Source organism: Cucurbita moschata, unplaced genomic scaffold (genome assembly GCF_002738365.1).
Source record: "Cucurbita moschata cultivar Rifu unplaced genomic scaffold, Cmos_1.0 Cmo_Scf00097, whole genome shotgun sequence".
Lineage (NCBI taxonomy): Eukaryota > Viridiplantae > Streptophyta > Magnoliopsida > Cucurbitales > Cucurbitaceae > Cucurbita > Cucurbita moschata.
The window spans coordinates 306,575-331,349 of NW_019268613.1; the positions used below are offsets into that span (position 1 = coordinate 306,575).

At 35.9% G+C, this 24,775-nt stretch overlaps 3 protein-coding genes, 1 non-coding gene and 1 pseudogene across 5 annotated transcripts in view; 2 read left to right on the plus strand and 3 right to left on the minus strand.

Moving 5' to 3' along the window:
- Positions 1–3,547: 3,547 nt before the first annotated feature.
- LOC111439604 (cytochrome c oxidase subunit 6b-3-like) lies at positions 3,548–4,809 on the minus strand. Its single transcript, XM_023077215.1, has 4 exons — positions 4,591–4,809; positions 4,133–4,233; positions 3,970–4,051; positions 3,548–3,788 (listed from the first exon to the last, which is right to left on the minus strand). The coding sequence occupies exons 1-4, from the start codon at positions 4,777–4,779 to the stop codon at positions 3,735–3,737; spliced, it is 426 nt and encodes a 141-aa protein (XP_022932983.1). The 5' UTR covers positions 4,780–4,809; the 3' UTR covers positions 3,548–3,734.
- A 2,669-nt stretch (positions 4,810–7,478) lies between these two features.
- On the plus strand, positions 7,479–8,118 carry LOC111439592 (annotated as a pseudogene).
- An 889-nt stretch (positions 8,119–9,007) lies between these two features.
- LOC111439589 (nuclear intron maturase 2, mitochondrial) lies at positions 9,008–12,124 on the minus strand. Its single transcript, XM_023077201.1, has one exon. The coding sequence runs from the start codon at positions 11,819–11,821 to the stop codon at positions 9,644–9,646; it is 2,178 nt and encodes a 725-aa protein (XP_022932969.1). The 5' UTR covers positions 11,822–12,124; the 3' UTR covers positions 9,008–9,643.
- A 1,229-nt stretch (positions 12,125–13,353) lies between these two features.
- LOC111439590 (ras-related protein RABH1b-like) overlaps positions 13,354–24,775 on the plus strand; it is a 31,613-nt gene continuing 20,191 nt past the window's right edge. The window contains exons 1-6 of one of the 2 annotated variants that reach the window (XR_002709819.1): positions 13,354–13,642; positions 15,124–15,194; positions 16,773–16,861; positions 17,104–17,215; positions 18,049–18,139; positions 18,333–18,517. Coding sequence is in view for 1 of the 2 variants with exons in the window: in XM_023077202.1 (XP_022932970.1) it covers positions 13,526–13,642; positions 15,124–15,194; positions 16,773–16,861; positions 17,104–17,215; positions 18,049–18,139; positions 18,333–18,479 (627 nt within the window). In the remaining variant the exon portion in view is untranslated. Of the gene's footprint in view, positions 13,643–15,123; positions 15,195–16,772; positions 16,862–17,103; positions 17,216–18,048; positions 18,140–18,332; positions 18,862–24,775 lie in introns of those variants that run through there. The other variant, XM_023077202.1, reaches the window with a different exon arrangement.
- Positions 23,392–23,587, minus strand: LOC111439609. Its single transcript, XR_002709823.1, has one exon. It is a non-coding gene; the product is annotated as a U2 spliceosomal RNA (small nuclear RNA).

The window sequence follows — 24,775 nt, forward strand, 5'->3', positions numbered from 1 at the left end:
TTTTTTTTTTTTTTTTTTTTTTCTAATAATTGGACTTGAATGCCCATAATAAAATAAAATAGAAATACTATTAAATTCCCCTTTGACCGAACCATTTCTTGTGAGGCTATTAAATTAATTCATTTCAAATATGTTGTTGTGTATGATTTAACTTATTAAATATATTATATATTGATACCAAGCTCGAACAAATAAGATATTGTCTGATTTACATGTATTTTAAAGTTATAATTGTTAGATGAAGGTCTCGCTAATTTAGGAATTGATCATGCGTTTATAATCAAGAAATACTATTTCCATTCATACGAAGCTTTTTGGGAAGCTCATAGCAAAGTCATGAGAGCTTCATACCATTGTAGAGAGTCGTGTTCGTCTAATAATAATGACTTATAACACCTACATTTAGTGTGTTAAACAATAAAAAATTGTCTTTGTCGGAAATTTTTATATATATGTAAATCAACTTCACACATTGATAAGACAAGGAATCAACTACAAGGGGAATAAGATTCGGATTACCTTGTCGATCGAATATCTCAAGCCAAGAACACTTTGTTTGAGATTCGAATCACTCCAGAAGCAAGATCGATCATGTCTAGCTTCAATGATTCTTGTTGATCAAATATCTCAAACACTTGTTTGAGATTCGAATCACTCCACAAGCAAGATTGATCATATCGAGCCTGAATGATTCTACATGCAACCTAAACTACATAGAGTTGCAAAGAAACTTAGTCATTGGCTAAAGAAAAGCACAAATGCTTCTTTTGATATATCTTCTAAGTCTTTCTTACAAATACAACAAACATGGCTTTATATAGCCTCAAAATGAAAATTACAAAAGTTGTAACATTCACACTTTATGGCCATAATTAGCCATTATGCAAATGTAACCGAAATTAAATAAAAAGTCTTAAAATACAAATAACTCTAAATTACTCTAAATTATAACCCACCCAAAATTTACAACAATCAAACTTTATTCTTCTTCAATGTAGCATGAATTGAAACATCTTTTGATAATTTTGACAACATTTTCTTCACATCTTCATTGAAGTATATTGTATGATTGATGTCTCTTGGTTCATATCATTCTCCACTTCTTCAAGAGGATTCGTCCTCGAATCTATTTGTGTAACTTTGCTGCAAAAAATAAGTTATGGAAATACGACAGACCTCACAACACTCTTTTACACAAATGAAGCTTTCATTCTTACCTCTCAAATTTTTTAGTAGAGCCCAGATTGAATTTTTTTATTTTGGATCGATTAAAAACTAAAAAGATAAAAAAAAAAAAAAACAAATTGAAAAGAAACGCAAAGGAAACATATATCCGATCTTGAGCCTGAAGCTCTGATACCAAATGATAAGATAAGGAATCAATACAAGGGGAATAAGATTCGGATTACCTTGTTGATCGAATATCTCAAGCAAAGAACATTTTGTTTGAGATTCGAATCACTCCAGAAGCAAGATCGATCATGTCTAGCTTCAATGATTCTTGTTGATCAAATATCTCAAGACAAGAACACTTGTTTGAGATTCGAATCACTCCACAAGCAAGATTGATCATGTCGAGCTTGAATGATTCTACATGCAATCTAAACTACATAGAATTGCAAAGAAACTTAGCCATTGGCTAAAGAAAAGCACAAATGCTTCTTTTGATATATCTTCTAAGTCTCTCTTACAAATACAACATACATGGCTTTATATAGCCTCAAAATGAAAGCATTCCAAAAGTTGTAACATTCATACTTAATGACCATAATTAGTCATTATGTAAATGTAACCTATAAAGTAAATAAAATGTCTTAAAATACAATAACTCTAAATTACTCTAAATTGTAACCCACCCAAAATTTATAACCATCAAACTTCATTCCTCTTCAATGTGACATGAATTGCAACCTCTTTGGATAATTTTGACAACATTTTCTTCACATCTTCATTGAAGTATATTGTATGAATGATGTCTCTTGGTTCATATCACACATCCTGAGGTTTGCTTTTGTAACGGTTTGAAAAAAAAATTCAAACATCGCCAAAAATCACAATTCAAACCTCGTCGAAAATTTTGAGAGAGAGAGAGAGGAAAACTCACCGGCACCAACGATGTGAACTCTTCCCCTCCAACCCCGACGTAGTGGTGGGCGTAATAGACAACCAGAAGTTTCAGTGGAATTAGACGCAGAATGTGTCACGGGAGACGATGGAAAATCGAAGGGTTAGTTAGTTGTGAAGAAGATGAGTAGTTGCAGTCGGGCCGAATATTCGAACTCGGGTACAGCCCACGAAGACGCCCCAACCCGCTTTAGCTAAAACCTAGAGGTCCACACCCCTAACGGACCAACTACTCACAACCCATAACCAAACACGTGAGGCCCAGTCCAATTGTCAACTCAAAAACTCACGCCTCTCCTTCGGCTGTGCACGTGCCTGATGCGTGATCTCCCCCAATCTCGGCTTAATTTGGCTCAGCATCGACTTGCATGGCAGCTTGGTCAGCTCGGCTTCTCAGCTTGGATGGTTCAGTATACAACTTTTATACCGTTACCTACGTTTCCAACCCTTCTTAAGCCATTTTTTACTTTATTAAAAGTAATTGTGGTAAGTAGGATTCCTGTTTACTCCATTTTATATAGTTTTAAGACTTATATTAGATATAGTCATCCTGTTTAGCTAGACTAAGATATGGATATCTTCTAAGTATGTGATATAGATTGACATAGGAGAAATTAAACATTGAAGTATAGTCTTGAAGTAGCTACAAAGTAACTAGAAACTTCAGTCAAGGCCAACCATATGAGTAACCTTACTAATGAAGTTAGATAACTAAATGATGTATGATGGTGCATGCCCTGTAGCCCCTACATGCACGATGTTATTTATGTTTTGTGATTGTGTTCTATGTAATGCATGCACGATGTTATTTATGTTTTGTGATTGTGTTCTATGTAATGACATGATGCTATGATATGTATGCATGTGATATCCATTACGCCATGTTATGAATGAAATGAAATGCTACGTATGTCAATGGATTATGTGATCACCGCCAAGTACATAATACATCATAAATGAAAATCATGGATAGGGATGGTGTTAATATTATGCTATAAATGAAAATCATGAAATCTCATGCATGTATGTATATCATGTGCATTGGAATACTTCCCCATTACGTTATGCTAGTACGGACGTGTAATTTCGATATTTATGTTCACCATGATATCATGCGAGCCTTTTTTTTTTTTTTTTTGGTGGCATCCATTGACACATTAACGTGTTCTACCCGACCAAATCTGACACCTTAATGTGTTGTGTCTGACCAAATATGATACGTTAACGTGTTGTGCCTGACCAAGTCAAGCCCATAGATATGTGTGTAAATTTTACCTGATTTTAATGGTAGACGGTGCACAAAATTTTGACACATCCGTAGACAAATGGCACGAAGATAAATAGTAAAACGAGTGTGAAAAATGTACGGCATTAACAAAGAAATGTTTCATGCACGTCTGAGAGAGATTATTAGATACCAAATTTTAAACCCGCAAATCCCGCACGACGTGCTACTAACTCAATAGTAGAACGTGCGTGCTTATCGAGCTAAATTTCTTACTCTAAACTACTTAGAAACCTAAGTTGGAAAAGAAGTATAGACATAAATTAAAATAAAATTGCTCGGACTCGTACCATTCATTCTTTATTCAAAGACAACCTTAACAACCTTATATCGGACCAGGGAAGATGCCAAGCTCCCTTTGCTCGTTCCATTTCTCAATCTACATCAACAAAAACTAAATGAGCGAAATTGAAAATTCAAATTTTAATAGATAGATAATAATATATCGTTAATCGAACTTCCTATTTAAAAAAATAAGATAATAATATATTGTTCAACACAATTTTTAAAAATGTAAATACTGTAAATAAGTTAGTAGAAACGTAAATAATTTGAGTTACCCATTCTACGGGGCACAGAGAACGGTAATATTTGGCGAACTTGTCGCATTCAGGCGCGTGTTCCCCCTTCTTCTGTAGGGAGCTAAAAGAATTGAACTAAAATAAATTAAACGTGGTAGAAGATTATGGATTAATAATGAAGTGTATAGTAATTATAATTTACCTATGGTATTCCAAATAGCGTGTATAACAGTGCCGTGTTTGGTTGGTGAAAGGAAACCGCATGTCATTTGGTGCTGTCTCTACTCCCTCTTCCACCACCACCTACTACACCCTCATTATACAATATTGCTTACTTTAAAAATAATAATATATTTAAATTAAAAAATATATAAAATACTTTATTCTAAACAAAAATCATTATTTAAAAAATATTCTTAAATTAAAAAAAAAATTATTAATATCCATCAATAATTATAAAAAATTAAAAAATTATTATTTAAATTCTATTTTCTTTTTCTAGAACGGTGGAAGAAAAGTCCGGCACTGCTAATTTAGGGAATAATATAAATTTATAATCAAAGAATACGGGAAAGCCTAAAACAAAATCACTAGAATTTAGATTCAAAGCGGACAATATCATACTTGATATTAGTATTTATTACTAAAAAATTTTCCGACCTTACTGTCTTTGTCTTTGCCACCGTGGCGGCGATCGCTGTTACCGTCGAGGTTGGTCTGGGCGGAGGAAGCGGAGGAGGAAGAGGGCGGCGGAGGCTTCGAAACGGTGCCGTATTCGTGAACAGGCCTTGGGGCTTGCTCGCCGCGAGCCACCTTGCTGATGTCTCTGGGTCGCTGAGGCGCCGACATTATTACTGTTGTTATTGCTTCGCCTTTTTTTTCGATTATTTATTTATTTATTTAAGTTATAATGGGATCGGCGTTGAGCTCTTAAGGAGACGGCGTCGGTCTCTGTTTTTGGTGCTTTTCGGTGAGCTTGGCGGCGGAGGAGCCATGCACGTTGCAACGTGCGAGGCACGTGTCCTACTTCTCAAGGCCCATTTGTCGGCCCATAATTTTTCTACTTTTATTTTCTTTTAAAATTTGATCCTCCTAATTTTAATTGGGTTTAAACCTATTTTTTTGTATTATTAAAATTAACAAATAGATAGAAAATAAAGTGAAGTTGAGGATCCTAACATTTCAATCACTGACACCATGACCATGACCTACCATAGGTACCCGACCACCATGCCAAATAAGACGAGTATAAGTATAGAAACCTAGTTCTAATCAATGTACCCAACTCACCCACGGTCAGCTTAACATTGAGCTCGATATTAACTTAAGTATCAAAGCATGTGAGATAAAACATCATATTGATATGAGGTTTATATTTTACAGATAATCTCGATCGTTCAAAGTTGATGCATAACCATCGGTGCTGCCAGTCAAATTAACTTAATTATTAAATAATAATAATAAAAGAAGAAACAAACAAAAGGTGTGCATCCCATTCTTAGGCTTTTACGTGATTCGCCTTTTAATCAAGGGTACTTCCAATAATATTTTTATATTTTTCGTTGACTTTAGGACCTCTATTTTTATAATTTAAAAAATATTAAATTATACATTTAAACAGTATATCTAACCAACTTTGAAAAGTCTTATAAATGATCGGATAATAAAATTTTAAAAGAATGAATTAATATAATATAAATATAAATTTGACAATAAATTTTAAAATGATTTATTAGACTAAAAATTGAAAATCCATTAACTTAATTAATAGAAACCTAAAATTTTAATAACTCTAAAGAGTTATTAGACATTTTTTTAATATTAGGACCTAACAAAAATTAAATTAAAAATTTTAACATATTTTCTAAAGGTTAAAAACTAAATCAACAAAGGGTAAAGTTGTAATTTAAAAAAGTAGAAGCAAATCATAAACTCTAAAATAAAATCGGGTCTATAAATAAAACGTGTAAAGGGCAACACTCGAGTCTGTAAATAATGAGTCCATTGTAGTTAGACTTAGACTGATCAACACTAAAAAGTAGTTAGACTGAGACTGACCAACACTTGGGTCAGTCGAGAGGTGGCTCACTTTGTCAAGGTGCTCGTTTCAAATGCATGCCCATTTAGATTAACCTAATTAGAGTCGGTTCAAATTCTTTTGATCTTGTTTGAAAGAAAGATTTAGAATCTAAGGTTAATTCTCCTATAAATATATTATTGTTCTGACTCAGGTGGGTCATAATGAACTATCATTTTTTAATGGTAAAATATTTGCAATACTCTTTTCTCCATTTCGTATTTAGACATTAAAATATATATGACAATCATCACACTAATATAATCTAAATTCCTTCTATAGTTTTGAAAACATATATTTTTATGAAAATTATTATTATTATTATTTTAATGTGGACAAAAGAAAATTTACTTTAAAATACTAAACTAATTTTTTTTAGTATAATAACTATATATATATAATATAAAGGACGATATTATAATATTAAATTTTGAATTTTTAGAAATTAGGTTAAAAATTATATTATATTTTTGCTTATAAAATATTATTAGATTTATTCGATTGGACGCTTTTCTAACATAAATTAATTATTGAAAAAATTTTAAAAATACATATAAAATGTAACCCTCCTAAATTTTCTGCTTAATTTAAAGTCGTTATTGTATACATATTATAAATATCGAATACGGAAATACTTCATTTAAACTTCTTCATAAAACATAAATTTTATATTAAAATACAGTCATGAACTTATGTGTTCGAAAATATCTTTAAAACGACACAACAATAAACTAAATGAAATAAATAAACATTTAAATTAAAAACAATGTATTCCAGTCTAAGTCTAAGAAAATAAGTCAAACTGCATTATGCATGTGTCATAGTCTCGAGTGCAACGTCGTCGTATGCCTAGTCTTTACCGGTTAAATGCAAACACGTACAATTTCATGAATGAAAACTATCATAACAGTTATTTTCCTGCGGCAGTCATCCTAATAAGTAACTTGAATGTGTAATTAATTTCCCTACAGAGTCCACATGTGCGAGTATGGACTCACTAGTCGGTTCGCACACTTCTTGGGTCTCTTTCTGGTTAAGCGAGTATTTTTCTGGGAGTTGTTGATGCCGGACACCCGTTATGAGTAGCGACTGTCACGACAGCATTATGACAACATAATGATCGTTCTCCTACCTCGTAGCGTACGCGTCCGTGCTATCGTGAAAGATGAGGGGTATCCCCCAATGTATGAGCACACAATATTGCACGAGGTCCCAACATTTTTCCATTTTCATTATCATTTAATACAACCCTGTTGATGTCCCTTCATATCATATCATATCATTTCTCATATCGTCTATCATATCATTTATTGTATTTTGCATGCGTATGTCGAGGTTGTATTTCATGCTAATTCATCCTTTTGCATGTCAATCATATCATTCATGTCAAACGTGTATGATGGGTATGTGAAACTAAATAAATATAAAAGAAATAAAGGAAGTCATCATATTTATACATAAATTGCTTCTCTATCTCAACGTGGTGCCCATTAAAACCCCAAAACAAAGCAGCAAAGAAGCTTCAATTATAAACCCCTAAGCTTTCATTTCAAACCCATACTTCCAAAATGAAAAGTCCTATTTCAAACCCCATTTTATTGCTTCTTCTTTCACTTCCAACACTCTTCCACTTAGCCTTCAGTTTGGACGTTATCCACCGCTCCTGCAAATCAGCTGCAAAAACAGACCCATACGTCGATTACAAACTCTGCGTCCAAACCCTCAGAGCCAATCCCAATTCCAAAGCCGCAACGTTCAAGGAATTGGTTCTACGTCGATTGGGTCTGAGATTTCAGAGCTTCTGAAAGGCAGTGAGAGATGGGGGAAGGGGAAGTATTCGTGGGGGTGTTTGAAGGGCTGTTTGGAGCTTTATTCCGAGGCTGTTTCCGGGTTGGAATTGGCTTCGGGAGCTGTGAAAATGGGGGATTATGAAACGGCGAATATCAAGGTGAGTGCGGCCATGGATGCAGGCATTGAGCTGTGAAGATGGGTATAAGGAGAAAGATGGGTATAAGGAGAAAGATGGGGAGGCTTCTCCTTCGACGGAAATTAATTGTGGGTTCTTTCAGTTGAATGCTATTTCTCTTGCTTTTATCAATATGGCTCAATGATTCTATGGATGGCTTCTATTGAGGACTAGGAAGGGAAATTTCCTGTGTTTTGAGGGGGTTTCTAGCAAATTATGGTATGATAATATGATAAAAGAGGGTCGATTCTTCAATTGAATGAAGGGATTCCAACCTATACCAAAATGTCGAAGACATAAGGCCTCGACATTAGGCTTGAACAGAGAACTAGCCTGCTAGATTAAAGTAGTTAGCTTGGGAAATCGAGATCAGACCAAGGGCAAGGGTTTGCCTCCCAAAAGAAGTCTAGCTTGAGACCAAGAGAAGCGAGCTCGAGATAGAGCCGAAGATGGAGAAGAAAGATGGAAAGCTTGATCTGCTCCGAGCCCTGTTTTTTTTCCTAGATCTTTTCCTCATATCTAATGCAGCGAAAGCTCTGTTATTTGAAATTTGGTTCAAAAGGAATCAGATAATTTTTCATTATGGCAATGTCCTATAATTTTGATAAGGCCCACTTTAACTACGTGTGTAAGCTAGTGTGAGAGTAAAAGATTCTTATTTCAATGAACAATACCCCTTGTTTTCAATGAACTCCTCCCCTGCCAACCACCCACACTACAGCCACAGCCACTACAGATCTCTATATCTCAGAACATGTTTAGGGTTTAAGACCGCTCGATTACGTATTAATTGATTGGTTTGAGGTTATCAATAAAAGAAAAAAAAATTGTCTTTTCGTTTCTTTTTGTCCAAGTTTCTTCTCTTTTTGTCTAGCTAATTTCCTTTTCTCTTTGTGAGTTTCGATAATATTCCCACATTCATAGGTCCAAGATCCACATCTATGAATTGAAAGGTTCGAACGATCAACTCTGCACTCAGTTGTTAAAATCAATAGGTCTTTCAAATCATTCATTTGAAAAAAACTGAACCCTTCTAATTGGATGATCACGATACTTCCCAAAAATTGAAATTCATATCAATAGAAGAACAATATCACCATTTTTGTTCAATAAGATACCAAAGTGGATGATTGACTCATTCCATACGATCAATAATGCAGGAAATCCTTTGATTACACGGATTCCTGTTCGAATCACAAATCTGAGAATTATTTGAGGAAGGCGTACCTGATACAACCGGACAATCATTTGCCGCTACTTTCGAACAGAAAAGATAAAACTGCAACTAGAATCTCTGTAGGATTTTCAATTGGAAAAATGAATGGCCAGTGCACATATTCATCGGACGACAAAATTAGCTTCATAAAATCCCAAGCACAAAGTTGATCCATGTCAAAATTGGGCTGACTGCCCCTTGCCACATAGGAAGCAGGAGAATATATAGGCCATAGCTGATACAATGGCATAGTTTCTGACTCAGATCAGCAACAGGGTTGTTGTCTCCATTGAGGTGAGGCTCCAAAACACAGCAGTGCAAGTCGTTGAGGATTTGAAATTGTACACAACGTCTTGCAGCCCCCAACCATCACAGATTGATCATTTGAAGGATCAGACTCTAATGCAGCTGGCTGGAAAGGATGAAGAGCATAATTTATCCAAACAAAAGAACCTTATACTTCAGCCGCTTGAAATGATTCATCATGCTCTTCCAATTCTTTGGCTTTGGAACCAAGACTGCCCAGGTTCGAGCCCAAAATTCGATGATCAATAGTGTTCATCAGGGACGTCTGATCCATACTTGCATTCCTCTTGTAATTCCATACAAGCATTGAAATGTAATCCTGGGGTGAGACAAGACCCTGTTCCCTAATGCATCTACGGTGCTCCTCGAGTGTTCTAGGATCTTCAAGCATTATAAATTCAAGTAGAGCCTTTTCATGATCAGGTCTCCAATTATTTGGTAACGGGGTGTAATCGGTCTCAGGGACAAGAGACATCCGGGTGAACTTAAGGCCATCGATCGACTCAGCAAGGCCCATCCTCAGAAGATTGTGGTACTCGGGCGATTGCCCTTTTTTCTCTTTCAATGGGCGGCTGAGATTCCGAGCCCCAATCTTGTAAACTTTTGCTCGTGAACGGAGTTTGTATTTCGCAGCATAAAGCTTTGCAAGCGAACCTCTTAGGATGTAAGAGCAAAAGTTTACCACTTTCCTCCTATTGTCTGCATATCTATACCACTCAACAATGGTTAACAAAAACTTGTTCATTTGTGAATTTGTGTGAGCTTGTGTGGCATGAAACATTCTAAAACAAGGCTGTGGATCAGGATCCCTATCACCCTTTAGAAAGTTCAGCTTCCTGAATTGCTTAATGCATTGTTTCAAGCTTGCCGTGACCGAAAGGAGAGTACCAACACCTTTCTCGCTAATGATCTTACCACCAGTAGCAGTATACCGAAGTGTTGGATACACGACTCTTCGACAAAGCACGTGATCTAGAAACATGATACCCTTGGTAATGTGTTCAATGGGAAGGCACTCATTGTCAAGCTTGAGCATATACTTCTGATCACAAAACTCAATCAATTGCTTTCTTAACGTTGCTGCATCAGCCCTAGGTCCTCGAATACCAATCAGAATATGACCTCCATACCGAACATAGTCCATCTTCCGAGTCTTGTCGGGACCACTTGTTGGTACAAATTCTGGCCAAGATGTATTTCCTTGATCTGCTTCTCCTTCAGGGCTATTCCATATGACATCACTCTTAGATGGAGCATAGAAGTCCTTGATCCTTCCCTCCATCCAGTGGTCCAATTCATCTAAACATATATTGGCCAGAAGAGGGCTAAGTATCCCACAGTGTCCCCACGAAGGATTCTTCACCGCCTCCTCAGGAGCGAAACCAAAAAATGTCTCCAACCAATATGGATCAGGCTTCGGCTCGTCGTCAGCTAATACTCGCTTCTTCTGATACTTCCTTTTCTTCTTCTTCTTCTTTTCCCCTTCATCGATCTTGCTCGTTATAACCGGTGTAACCAAAGCAGCTTTAACTAAATCAATCACCTTTTTATCTCTTATATCTCTCATCAAAGCATTTATCACCATCCCTACCTTCATGCCATCTAAAATTGTACTTAAATCACCTTTCACATACCATAAATAACCAGCAAAATGCCTCCTAATTATGCGCAGCACTGTATGTGCATTCCTCCCAGGCCTAAATGCATACGACTTCGGCGAAAACCGAGCTTCATATATTGGTTCCAGAATCATAAACAGAACCTCTTGGACAATTTTATCTTGAAATGCAGCAGGCTGCGTTGTTGTCAAGATAGCCTTTATCTTCCTCTTCGACAACGATTCATAATCCGTCTTATCTTTTGGAGATTTTATGAAGAACTCCAATCTTGCTCCCCATTTGAACTTACTATCCAGAACTGCATTTCTAAGCGCCAGTAAATCTTCCAGTGCTGACCTTTGTATTGCATTTCGAGGCATGTAGGCGCCCATCTCATCCGCACAAACTTTCTGGTACGCCAAAACCCATAATTCAAACCTCCGAAGATACGTGGTCAAATTGGAAATGATCCTATCCGGTTCCCGAAAATTCTCAATCCACATCTGGGAACAAACAGAGACTCCATCTTCCTTCATCAAGGTGGACGGATCATCAGGATCAGGCGTACGACGGTGCGCCGGAACAAATGAAAACACCCTACACACTGAAAATCCATGGAAACTAGGGCTCAGAGGATTCAGCTTGGAGAACAGAAATCCATTGCTAGTTCCGACAACTCTGGAACTCAAAAAAATCCGACGGGCAAATATGGAAACGCCCCGATGCATCTAGTGTAGAACGCTACGCTCGATCTTTTATATCATATCTCGGGAAGAATTTCACGAATCATCAATCCAAGAACTCGTATGAATCGATAAAGCATGGAAATTAACACAAACCCTAACTGAAGCAGTTCAAAGAAAGTGATTGAAATGCAACAAAAGTTTATTCAAGCCTGCGCTAACCGTGTCAAACCCTGTGGCGGCGGCGGCGGCTTCGGCTGGAGAATGGTACCGTAGCGACGAAGAACCAAAATAACACGGCGAAGGAAAAACCCTTTTGCTTAAACCCTTCTGGTCGAAGTCGCCGTTTGTAATTTTGTATTTTGCAGCAATACCCTTCAACTCCGCTCTATTTATTATATTGCAATTTACAATTTTTCGTTTATTATTTATTATTTATAATTAATTGATTAATAATTATTGATAATTAAATTATTAATTTTTCCATACTTTGTGAACTTATAAATTAAAGTATGAAAAAAAAAAAAACCAAATCGGTTGTTTTTATAATGATATTAATTAAATTTTTAATTTTTATAACTTATTTATTATAATTTTTAATTGTTACATTACAGAAAAACATGCTTGGTCAATCTATGCAAATAATCATATAGTTTATCAATCAAAATCAAGGGATCTAATGGTCGATCACCCGAAACATATTGCGTGTAATCTAATTACTTATAATAATTTTCAGAAACCGCTTTTCACTGGCCATAAAAATAATTTTTTAGCTAAATATAAATAATAATAATAATAATAATAATACAAATATTCAAACCTGATATAAAATTATGTTATGTTTAATTTTTATTTTATTTAAATGTATTTATTATGAATTCCGAGTGAAGCATTAACTCGACTAATTAGGCTAAGAAAATTAGAGTCGTTACATCTCATGTGACAATTAGTAGCTGATTACCTGAAACAAACAGCGTGTAACCCTTACCACACTTATTACGTTCAAAAAAAAATTATAACATGCACATATGTGGTCCCAAAACATTTATTTATCATGATTAATAAACATCAAAATAAACAACAAACATTCATACAATAGCATACACATCCAACCATATTTCACCGAAAAAAACGGTTTTGTTTCAATAAGAAGGTCCCTTCCCATATATTGGCCTAAGTGTCATAGTCCTACATTTTTTACCACGCGGCGTTGTGATCTTCTTATTGAAACAAAACCGTTTTTTTCGCATTGAACCACTTATACACAATTGTTTCGTTGTGACACCGTGCACAAACAACTCGTCACCTGCTTAACCTAATGCAGAAGGATTATAGTTTCTGTCGATAGACGAGTTATAGAGAACCGACAGTAGAGACAAAAATGGTATGAAACTCATAACTCGAGCGAAAATGTCGGGTTTAAAAATTGAATGACTAAAATATTACGAAATTTACCTTTTATGGAACAAAAAAGTGTGTTGGCGAAGGACGAAAATGTAAATTTCGGCTTATTAGAAAAATCATGGAATAAAAAATTGGGAGTGAGAAGGACCCGACCCGACCCGTTTATTCACAATTGAGATCCTTAACGAGCAGTGGGAAACTGAAAGCAGAGTCCAGATCAAAGAAAGAAAGAAGGAACTGGGCCAAAAGGGAGAGTTTCCATTGCAGCTGACCTCGACCGAAATCTCCATCTCCATTCTGTAATTCTTCCTCTGTCGGAAAGGTAAACCAGAGATCTCTCCGGAAATGGCCCCCACGTCGGCTCTGGCGAAGTATAAGCTGGTCTTTCTCGGAGACCAGTCTGTTGGGAAAACCAGCATCATTACACGCTTCATGTACGACAAATTCGATAATACATATCAGGTAATTCCCTGCTGAATCCTTAATTGTTTAGATCCTTGTTTGTATCACACGTTGCGGCCGGATCGGTTCGGATACTGTTGATCAATGCCTGATCCTGTTGTTTCATCTTTAATTTTGATTCCTCTTGTTTCCATCTGCAGTTTTCTTTGATTATATGCGGTTTTCTTTTCTGTTGTGTCTCGTTGTGTCATTGAGGAGGCCGAGAATTCCGTGTTTATGGTTTCAGATCTTTTGGTTTTTTCTTCATAGGCGATCAGCATTTTCCTTCCACACTCTGTATTTATTTCAATATATTAGTCCTTAGTCGAGAGTTCAGTAATCAAGCAGTGTCTTAAGTCTATGATTCTGACCTTGCTGCTTCCGGGTGAATGATGTTCAGAATTTAGCGCTGTTGGCTGTCAACACCATTAGTCTTTAGTACTAGTTTATTGGGTACGTCTTACAGAATTGGATCGACATGAGGAGAAGGGTGGGTTTTCGTTGATGCCTTTCTTTCAGCTAATTTAAATCTAGACCATTATTCTGGAATCATGATCTGACTTCGTGCTAACTTTTGTGGACTGAAAAGCTTTTTGGTCTTTACTTCCCATATTTTAATTTGTTGGATTATTTGAAGAATAGTTGGCTGACTTCGTACAAAAAAAAACCACTGTTACATGTCCTCGCATGCCTAGCATTTTGTCCCTACCTCATGGAGTTGGGTGAGCATTGCCAATAATCGAACTGCTAACTTGATAGAGCAATTGTGTGTTCGTTCCATGTCGTGTACGTTAAAAATGCAATTGTGTGTTCGTTCCATGTCGTGTACGTTCCATGTCTGACACATTGACCAAGATTTATAAGCATTCTCATGTTCAATTTGGTAATTTTAATTACACCAAAATTTTACACAATATGATTCATGAAACCAGATATGTCTTCGGTTATTGTAACTGCATTGACAGCACGACATGATAAGTCCTGTATGGTTTTTGACTATTGGGACATTTTTGTCACTGCTTCTATGGGGAACAGGATATATAGAGGAAGCCGATTAGGAGTGATTTTTGTCACTGCTTCTATGGGGAACAGGATTGTGCTACTGATCAGTTTTCAAGTTGATAAGAACTAAGAAGATGCTAGATTCATCATGTTGTTGGGTTATCTCAGCAATAATTTTCTTAAATATTCTTTTGATGATGTTCTTTTCCATGCATCAATTGGAGGTTTTTACATTAAGCCTTTCGGGATTATGTTCTTTGTTTAGTCTTAACCAAGTGGAAATGTATCATAATTACATCTAGATCAAATGGGTGCATTATCTTCCATCTCTTGTATTTCCTTTTTGATAATGAATGGTAGATATATAGTTCTATCTCTCTCTCTTTCTTTTTTCTTCTTTTTTTATCTTTTGTTGGATACAAAGTTCTTTCTAAATTTCAGTTTCAAATTTATACCACACATTCACTTCTTGCAATATATAATTATGTGCCATTGTGCAGGCTACAATTGGCATTGATTTTCTCTCAAAAACCATGTATCTGGAAGATCGCACCGTTCGACTGCAGTTGTGGTAAGATAAATTACAAATTTATGGTTGTTCATATATAGATGACTGCTTCTATTGGTTTTACTTATTCACATTACTCTTCTAATTCAATCACATTTTTGTGTTGTACATAAATCATGTGATTTATTTATCCTTGAGAATTGAAGAACTTATGTGATTTATTTGCTTGAGTCCATGGTATAAATGATACATTTCAACAACGGAAACAAGCAAACAATCCAGTATAGCTATTCCTCCTAGATTTAAACTATTCTCCTTTGAAACTTGAAAATAAATTTAAAGGTGTAGTCCTTGGGGGAGGAAATCCAAAAAGTCTGCATTTGGAATTCCTTTTTGGAGGAAAATTCTAAAAAATGATTGAACTGGTTTGCTGCTCCAGTCTGTAGAGGTGGGGGTGCTCATTTGCAGCAATTAATGCTTTCATAGTATTCCCAATAAAGTTGTTAGAAATTTGAAGATATATATTAAAAAATTCTTTTGGGAGGATCAAATGGAAAGTGTTATTGGATGAAATGTGGCCTCTCACCTTCTGCAGAATCAATGTTAATATCGGAAAAAAACCAAGCATAAAATTAATTCTCTTCGTTAAATATGGTTGTGGAGGTTTCATAGGGAGGGAGCCCAAGTTTTTTATGGAATGGAATTAATGAAAGTAATATTTGCTTCTCTGAAAAGCTCACTAATTGTTTTTATTCTTCAGATAAAAGTTCTTGGTCTCACATCACGTCATTTATGTATATGGACAAGATTGAAAATATGAAATGTACAAAAATAGAGGAGCAAAGCCTCAACAACCCTGGCTAAGGAAGTTATGAAAAAAAAGTCTTTCAATTGGCACAAAGTTCAAAGCACATGTTAAAAGTAAAAGGTTTGTACAAATATGAATAGGGCAATGCCCCAAAAATAATTTGATCAATGAAACGAAAACAACCTTTAGAAGGAGTCTATTATTTCTTTCCAACCATGAATTCTAAATAAAAGCTCCAATAAAACTCATCTCCAACAAAAACTATTGTCAGAAATGGGTAGTCAGAACTACCGTGCTATCTTTCTGAACATGGCCAATTAGAGACCCTTATTTTTTCTTTAACTCCTAGGCCTGTTCATTTTGTGCCTGCCACTCGAGGATGAAAGGAGATACAGAAAAAGCTGCACGAAGTTAATAAGAAAACTGCAGAATAAAAAAACTTCAGACAACTAGAAGGAACTAATTAGTTTCTATAGATAATATCATCTAGAAACTAAGTAACAAGCAATGTTTAATGTATCTTTTCCATCTGTATATTTTCCATCAAATAAAAAAAAAAAAATGTTACAGGTGCGCTAATCAAATTTTTCCTTTGTTTTTGATAGACACATCTTATAAATTAACGTATCAATTTTGACTTCTTTTCACGTATATTTATGATACTTCTCATTCTATTTTCTTATAAATTAACGTATCAATTTTGACTTCTTTTCACGTATATTTATGATACTTCTCATTCTATTTAATTGGATTGACTAACTTTCATATTTGTCTTTTCCAGAAGAATGGGTTTTGCTGTACATTTATAAATTTTATGTTGCTTTGTTTCTCAGGGACACTGCTGGACAGGAAAGATTCAGAAGTCTAATTCCAAGCTATATCAGGGACTCATCTGTCGCTGTCATTGTTTTTGATGTTGCAAGTATGGAATCTGAAATTTTCTATTGAATGAGAATAATTAAGTAAACCAATTGAAAATGTGTATTCTTCGGTGTTGTGCTAAAATATCTTGTATACTCTTGGGGTGGATCTGGGATCTGATATCCAAAGCCTTTTTGGTCCTTAATCTCATATAGTTACTTGATTACGTGCTGTGGAGTTAATTCTGTGCCATGATGAGGTCAAGGGAATATTTTGAACTGTTTTTATCCTGTTGTTACTTAGGCCGGCAAACTTTCGTAAACACTTCAAAATGGATTGAGGAGGTGCGCACCGAGAGGGGCAGTGATGTCATTATAGTGCTTGTTGGGAACAAAACGGACCTTGTGGAGAAGAGGTAATAGTTAACCGTGGATTTTTATTTCGTTTGCATGTTCTATCTTTTTAGCTGTTTCAATTCTGAATAATATATGCAAACCTGAATTGGAGTTCTAAGAAAAATATTAATGATATTGAAGTGATATAGAGAGCTTGCAAATCTTTTTGGCTTTTTAGATACCCTAAGCATAGGCCAATTGGTTAAAACATTAAAGGTTCGTTCTAACAGTCAGATGTTCAAATCCTCATCTCCATATTGTTCAAACCAAACACTCCTTATGAGCCTATTCAGCAACCAATCTGTAATTAGTTATGTCGGAAGTAAGGGGATGTCTAGAACTTAAGGGTTTGTTCTTGCCTCCATATTGTTCAAATGGTCAGATGTTCAAAAAATAGTGTGTTGTTACCACTCATTGTGCTATCCGATTTATGAATATAGCTTTCAAAATAAATTGAGCTCTAAGTTTCATCTAGTTTGATCTTTCTCTAAAAAAACCATTTAGTTAATATTGAACTTGGACGACGATTAACGTTATTATAGTATATCAGTAGTCTGGGCAATATTAACGTTATAATAGTATATCAGTAGTCTGGGCAATATTAACGTTATAATAGTATATCAGTAGTCTGGGCAATATTGTTTTAAGGCATATCATTATCAGATAATCTTACGTTTTTATTATATGTAATGTGTGGAAAAAGAGTAGAACATGATGTTGTGATCTACCACTGTTCTTGCTCCTATATTTTCTAAGGGAAAAAGGTTTCAATTTAATATTGCGTTTTTTCACATTACTTAGAAGTTTTGTTTGGCATGTTGTTTCACCATTTTCCCATATGCTGCATTGGTAGGCAAGTCTCCGTAGAGGAAGGAGAAGCCAAAGCCCGTGAACTAAATGTCATGTTTATCGAAACAAGTGCTAAAGCTGGATTTAATATCAAGGTAAACCATTCATACTCTGATAGCCTGATACTTGTACTGTACCTCCAGATTGAATATATACCAATCATCTGCTATATACTCTAGGGAACTTGACGAAGATGTTTTAGGATTACTCCATTCTTTGACAAAAATTATGTTAAAATCTTCCTACTCGTTTATGGTATTCTAACGGCCATCCCTATAATTTGTGCAGGCACTGTTCCGAAAAATCGCTGCAGCTTTGCCGGGAATGGAAACTCTCTCATCAGCAAAACAAGAAGACATGGTTGATGTTAACCTGAAGTCCTCAGGCAGTGGTGCTGCACAATCCCAGCAGCAGTCGGGTGGATGTGCCTGCTAATGATGCCCGATACGAATTGTTGACGGAATCACTCTTTCAGGTACAAGATTGGTTATATCTATATGAATGCCTTGCTTGAGCAGAGACTAAATTCGTAAAATGAAATTGGTGGCAAGAGTAGACGATTGTTATTTTATGGAGTAATTTGATGTATTGGTGGAGTCATTATTTGGGTCTTGGGATTTGTAAAAAAAAAAAATAGAAGTTTTTGTGTCGGACTCGATTACAAAATGGAAATTTATCTAGAAATTCTGCAAATTTCACCTGTTCTTGCAATGGATTGTTGTGTTGGTTCATAATAAGATCTGGCCGGCAGGAAAAAGGTGAGTGGTTTTCGTTCTTTGAGCTTTTGGTGTATAAAAAAATTGAAAGAATTCAATTACAACGGGATCTTTTGTATGGTTTCTTATCACTTCCTATTCATAAAGATAGAATTCGTGTCCGAGTTTATTTTTATGAATGATTGATATTTATTTATTTTTATGAATGATTGATATTTATAATAAATAGGATTTTAAAGAAGAATTTAAATTACTCAACAAAGAATCTGTGCTCAGAAATTCATGCCCGTATTCATTTAGCTATGTAAAGTAGACGTGCTATAAATGATTTAGATTTTTTTTTTTTTATCAATTTACTAATGCTGAGCTGTCATGTCATTCACATTAAAAAAGGAAAAAAATTGACTCTTTTTTAATCATCCATAGCTAAAAAGAGTAACTTGAGGATGATTGAGTGGTTAATTTTTAGTTACTGCATAATTTATTAATAATAGATGATTGAGGGGTTAATTTTAGGATAATAAAATTATAAAAATAAATCCTAAATCACGTTATTTATTTTTATTTTTATTTTTTTTGGAAAAACCCCATTAGAAAAACAACTAACAAATAATAAAAAATAGATCCTAATTCAAGACTTAATACCCCACAATAAATGATACCCTATAGGGATACAAGCTTTGCACACAAAACCCTTTACTCTCCCATAACTATAACATAAATACACTCTTTCTAAAGACATACAATTCTATAAACACCAACAGACACATAAATCATATCACTCAAATACACACTATGTTCACACTTACACAAACTACACTCAAATGACACTCTAGTCAACACGTGATAGCTATACCTATCATCATACTCACAAAAGATACATCACCATTCTCACAAACACAAACATCTAACTATAACCAATCTATACCTACTCCTTAACCTTCTGACACCGATGGTTTTGATGTGTGATCATCGTTGACTGGACCCTCCTTTACGGTTAGGCACCCTCCACTGTGCGCACAAGCCGAAGGCGTAGTGGCAATTCCTTCGCTTACTGCAGAGATAAGGCTGCAGCGCGGCGTAGAGATACTGAGGTTTGACGTTAGACAGTTCATAAGCTCCCACCTAACTCCTTACTAAGATTGCTTTGTAAAACTCGGATGTGATGGTTGACGTCGTTGTTAACATATATCATCAGGGTCACAATCTTTCATGTAAGGCTCCATCCACTGAGTGCCAACGCCGAAGGCGTAGTGGCATTTCCTTCGGTTACTGCAGAGATAAGGCTGCAGGGTGAGTGAGGAAAAACTTATTAAGTCTTGCATCTTGAGCTTTTTGACCTTTTACTGTGAATAGGCTATTATCTGATACTCCTATCGCGGGTTGGTACGTATTCATTTCTGATGGATGGTTTTCGTTGTTGTTAACATAAATCAGGAATGATCAATCCGTAGGGCTCCATCCACTGAGTGCCAATGCCGAAGGCGTAGTGGCATTTCCTTCGGTTACTGCAGAGATAAGGCTGCAGGGTTAGTGAGGAAAAAACTTATTAAGTCTTGCATCTTGAGCTTTTTGACCTTTTACTGTGAATAGGCTACTACCTTACTCCTATCGCGGGTTGTTAAGTCTTCCCTTCGGATGTGATGGTTTTCGTAGTTGTTAACATAATATCCGAAGAAGAACAATTTGTAGGGCTCCATCCACTGAGTGCCAAGGCCGAAGGCGTAGTGGCATTTCCTTCGGTGACAGCTTTATTGCTGGGCGAGTGACGATAAGCTTATTAAGTCTTGCTTTCTCGTGTTTTTTGACCATATAAGAAGCTCAAAAGAAAGCTAAATACTCCTTATGTCTGACACTGCACGTACCCCACCTTGATATTATGGTTTTCTTCATTTTCCCATAATATCATTGGCCTCTCTGTTAAGGTTTTTGCTTACTTACTTTACAGAGATACGAACAGTTTAGTAGGGCACCATCCACTGTGCGCCAAGACAGAAGGCTTAGTGGCATTTCCTTCCGTAACTGCTTTATTGCAGGGCGAGTAAGGCTTCTCAAGGCACTATTATGTGGAAGAAAAACACACAATTGGACCCCGACTCTTCGATACTCAAACACAAAATATACGACTGCTGGACACATGTACAGTAGAATCGCTATTTTCGTGTAAGTTATCGAAAAGCTTATTAAGTCTTGCTTTCTCGTGTTTTTTGACGTTTTAGCCTCGAATAAGGTCGCCCTTACGACGACTCCTTACCTCTGAGTCTGTGATCCATCTCATCCGAGAATACAATGGATCATAGCAAGTAAGTCACAATCCACTGTGGGCCGTTTCCGCAACTTAGTGGTATTGCCAGCGGATGAAAGCTTCACACAACAGCTATTTGTTGGGTGAATCGCTAAGGTGAGTAGGGAAAAATAGCTTGTTTCCTTATTTGCTAGAACGTCACGTTCCCAGACCTTAACCGGTCAACAAACACTCGATATCAAGCTGCTGGAGCCTCGTATAATCGGGATATCACAAGCTCTATCCCCTTTGAAAAGGATCCTCTATTGCTATTGAGTGTTTTCATATCTGGTTTTTGTTCTGACCAATCCTATATTTTTGCAAGGGGGAATTTTTCGTCATAATGCTTATTACCCACAAAACTTATGGAAAGAAAGAGGGGGATTTTTTCGTCATAAAGCATATTACCCACAAAACTTATTGAAAGAAAGAGGCTACTGAAAGAGGTGATCTGTATAATTAACATTGCATATTACCCACTAAACCTCTTACCCAGAATCAGGAAAATCGACTCTGAATCCAAAGATAGAGACGCATCTGCTCTCGAATCACCTACAGATAGAAAAAGAAAGAGGCTTTCCCCATATTTGTTGTTGTGATTCGGTAAGGAAAGCCTCTTTCTTTTTCTTTCTGTAGGTGATTCGGGTTGCTACCATATGCATGATATAATCTAGGGAGATAGGGTTGCTACCATATGCATGATATAATCTCTTTATACAGAAATATTCATTAAAAATAATTCATAAAACATCGAACTTATATGTTTGCATAAGAGTCTTAAAATAAAACAACAAAAAATGTTCAATGTAAAATAAAATAAAACCAAACCAAAGACTGAAAAACTATGCCCTAGATTCACTTAAGATCTACAACTACCCTGATATAGGTTTTATGGTCTTTAACGCGATGCCGCCGTCAACCGGGGTGTCTTGCTTTTACCTGAAATATAAGAGTAGCAAGTGACCCCACTATTGAAATCTGGGAATGCAAATACTGCAACATGAATGAGACTATAATTTAGAACCGTATTCTCTTAGACGACTTTCCAGTCCTGGCAAATTGGATGCATATTTATTTCTCTACACACGATCCACACATGCAAATATGGGCTCACCAGGCAGGCTCGCACACCCCTTTAGCCTGCTGGTTGGGTTAGCATCTCTGGTGTTGTTGCTGGACACTCAGAAGGAATAGCGACTGTCATGACAGACATGATAATCATTTTTTTCATAACGTACACGTCCGTATTCATCATAAAGGGTAAGTATCTCGATGCACATGAACATACATTTACGTATGAGGTTCCAACATTTTCAATTGTAAATAAATCAGGCAAGAAAACCCGCATTCATTTCTCACCTATTATACACGGTAATATGCATACGGAAAATCATACAAAATTATTTCATTCATAGTGTAACTTTTAAAACATATCTTAGGAGTTGTGCATCATAAATCTCCTTATTTCAAAACATTTCATAGCATGTCTTGATATATCATGGTCCAACATAATCCTATCACAGTGTATTATGACATTTCATAGCATATCATAATTTATCGTGGATAACATGACATGTTTATATTCTAATCTCACTTGGTATATCTTCACATATCATATAACAAAACATATCATCAAAACATATCGAGCACATCACACATATGACACTATAGGTCTTGTGGACAGTGTCACCATACATAAAACAATTATTCTTCTAACCAATCCGATAGTAGATCCACTTACTTAATTGACCTTTGTCATCTAATTGCTAAATTGGCTCGACTTTGTCCCTCAAAGTTCATTTCAACTCATGCGGATGTGTTTCACCCTATTATAAATATTCACCCGTTCTTAACTTAATTTAACTTAAAAGAGAGAAAATGATATTATACTAACCTTAAATCCTTTGAATAGAGTCAAAATCAGCTCCAAGAGGGTAAAAAAGGTACGAAATTTCTAGACCCTAACAGTTTAAGCCCGGTCGCAATTGTAGGGCTCCCTGAAGTGAGCCAAGGGAGACACGAATCACACATGTGAAATGAGGCTAGAGACGCGCATGGGTTCCTGACCAAGTCGGGTCGTGTCACTCAGGCACACGGATCGCAAGTGATCGTGGGTCGTGGGTTGCGTTTACAGGCTGAGCGTGTCTGGTGGGCTGCAGGTGGGTACCACCCACTATTTCCAAAAGAGCGCCCACGTTGACCTCACTCAAGTTCATAAAATATTAATCTAAAAAAAAAGGAAAATTAGAAATTAAGCCCCTGTATTAAATCACGCATCTATCACAGTGAAAATTTAAATTCTAGAGGAAGATTTTTTACGAGTATTATAATTATTGAACTGGGCTCGGAGGGGTGCGCCAGGCCCATGCTGTAGTGCAAAGCAAGGGCGACGCTCGAAGGCCCAGATAGCAAGCTACCTTGGTGGGCCTTCTCCCAAAAGAAATTAATTTAATATCATGTGGGCCGATGGCCCACGTATCAGATATTAAACTGATAAGAACAGATACTACACTTGATCTTAGCCAAAAGGCCGAGAAAGGTATGAATTGTTCAGGCATTTCAGGCGTTTTTTATAGCAGCGTATGGGGCAGCCTTTCACGTCATTTCCGATGTGGGATAGCTAAATCTCTCCAATCAGAAGTGACCTTGCTTTGCGATGGAAATGTTACACCTCGTAGTACTAATTCTGGTCGCACATACAACCGCAAAAAAAATCCAAAAATATTTTAACTAAACTATAATTTTAATATTTAATATATATATATATTTTTTAATTCAGTTCATTCTAATTGATTTTTTAAAATTCACCTTTTTCAGCAATAGTCTGTATCGATTGTGTCTTCGACACTATAACTATAGGTGGGACTGCAACGAGATAAGAAAGGTCGAGAGGATCGACGAACCTGAGAGAGGGATAGTATTCCATTTCGTTTCTCAATTAGATCCAAACCTGTACTTGTCTGATCTCGCAAAGAATGCTCCACTCCCGCCTCAAGGAAGATTTTTTAATATTTCAAAATGTAGATTATTACACCACTACTAAATACATATGGGTCATTCTTGAAAGGAAAAAAAAAAGAGAAAAAAAATCTTCAAAATACGTGTTCAACTCCCATTCAATATTTTCTAAAACTATTTTTATTGTACTATTTTTTAATGGTCCTAGTACTTGTTATCTTGATGGTATACCTTAGCATAAATTATGAAGGTTATGAATTCTTGGTCATTTCGTGTTATTTAGAGTGTTATTCATATTATTGAAGATGCACAGTAAACTTTTGTTGGAACATTAATAATAATAATCAATCTCTTAACCATTATTGATATGGAATCAACCCAAGAGAAAAAATGGAACGGATTACTGTGATGATCAAGATCAAGAGTAAAAAAAACTTGTTTCTAAACTCGTGATTCGAATCACTCCACAAGAGGTTTGATCAATACCACTTGAATGACTCTAGCATAAAGTTCTAAATAAAAGAATTTGCAAAGAAAATCTTAGCTCTCAACAAATCTAAAAAAAATAGAAATTCTATTTTTTTTTAATTCCAAAATGTGATCAGAATTGTCGCCCTCATACTGATCAGTTGAGGGCACAGATAGTGGAATCCTCTGTCGAGCTTGATTTTGAATTTCCAATCTTCCTATTCGATCTGTCAACTCTTCTATTCCTCGAATTAGTCTTTCCATGGTTCGTTATTGTACTTCTCTCAATCGTGGATCAGTAATGT